The 707-nt window shown below is 69.6% G+C and overlaps 1 protein-coding gene across 1 annotated transcript in view; it reads left to right on the top strand.

Annotated features, from left to right (window-relative positions):
* LOC102476289 (mastin-like) overlaps positions 1-707 on the top strand; it is a 3,288-nt gene that overhangs the window by 693 nt on the left and 1,888 nt on the right. Inside the window, exon 2 of the mRNA XM_006146441.2 lies at positions 492-556. Coding sequence (XP_006146503.1) covers positions 492-556 — 65 coding nt within the window. The remainder of the gene's footprint in view (positions 1-491; positions 557-707) is intronic.

Below are 707 nucleotides of genomic sequence, written 5' to 3'. Positions count from 1 at the left end.
GCGGCGCGCCCAAAAAAGGCCACGGCCGCCCTGCGGACTCCGTGTCAGCCGTGCGATGGGCAGCACAGCGGCCACTGTCCTTGCCTGGGGAGAGCCTCTGTGCCAGCCCATGCCGGCTCAGGAGATGGGGCGAGCCAGGCAGGCGGGCGCGGGCCGTGCAGTGGGGCTCTCACCCCCAGGCGGAGCACAGGCCCCGGACTGCCAGCACCACCCCTCCACACGCAGTGTGTCCTGGGAGCCAGCACCCCTGGCCCTCTGGCAGCCCTCTCCTGGGGTTTGAGCGCCCGAGCCTTGGTCTCAGGCAGTCCCGAGGGTTCATGGGGCGTCATCAGCCATGGGGCCGGGCTCTGGGCCCCGCTGGCGCGTGGGGGTTTGGCTGTTGCCGCGTGGCGGATCTCAGGGGACATGTTTCAACACCAGCCGCCGGCCCCCATGGCTTGTCTTCCTCGTACCTGTCACCCTCTGACACCCTGCTAGTGATCCTTCAACAGGACACAAGGGGGGCACGCTGGTGCCCCTGCTCCGCCTACACCCCTGCCCTGCCTGGACATGGACGGTGTGTGTCTCGGCCCGAGGCGGGATGCTCACACACGGGAGGGCCTGCCCCGCCCACTTCCTGTGTCTGCGGATAAATGGGCCTGGAGGGGGCCAGGCAGGGGGGCCTCAAGGCAACACAGAGGGCAGCCACTGCCCCTCAGTCCGCCGCA

The sequence above is a fragment of the Tupaia chinensis genome, unplaced genomic scaffold, assembly GCF_000334495.1.
Source record: "Tupaia chinensis unplaced genomic scaffold, TupChi_1.0 Scaffold000178_1, whole genome shotgun sequence".
Taxonomy (NCBI): domain Eukaryota; kingdom Metazoa; phylum Chordata; class Mammalia; order Scandentia; family Tupaiidae; genus Tupaia; species Tupaia belangeri.
Note: the sequence above shows the minus strand (reverse complement) of the source record. Positions and strands in the feature narration are given on the sequence as shown.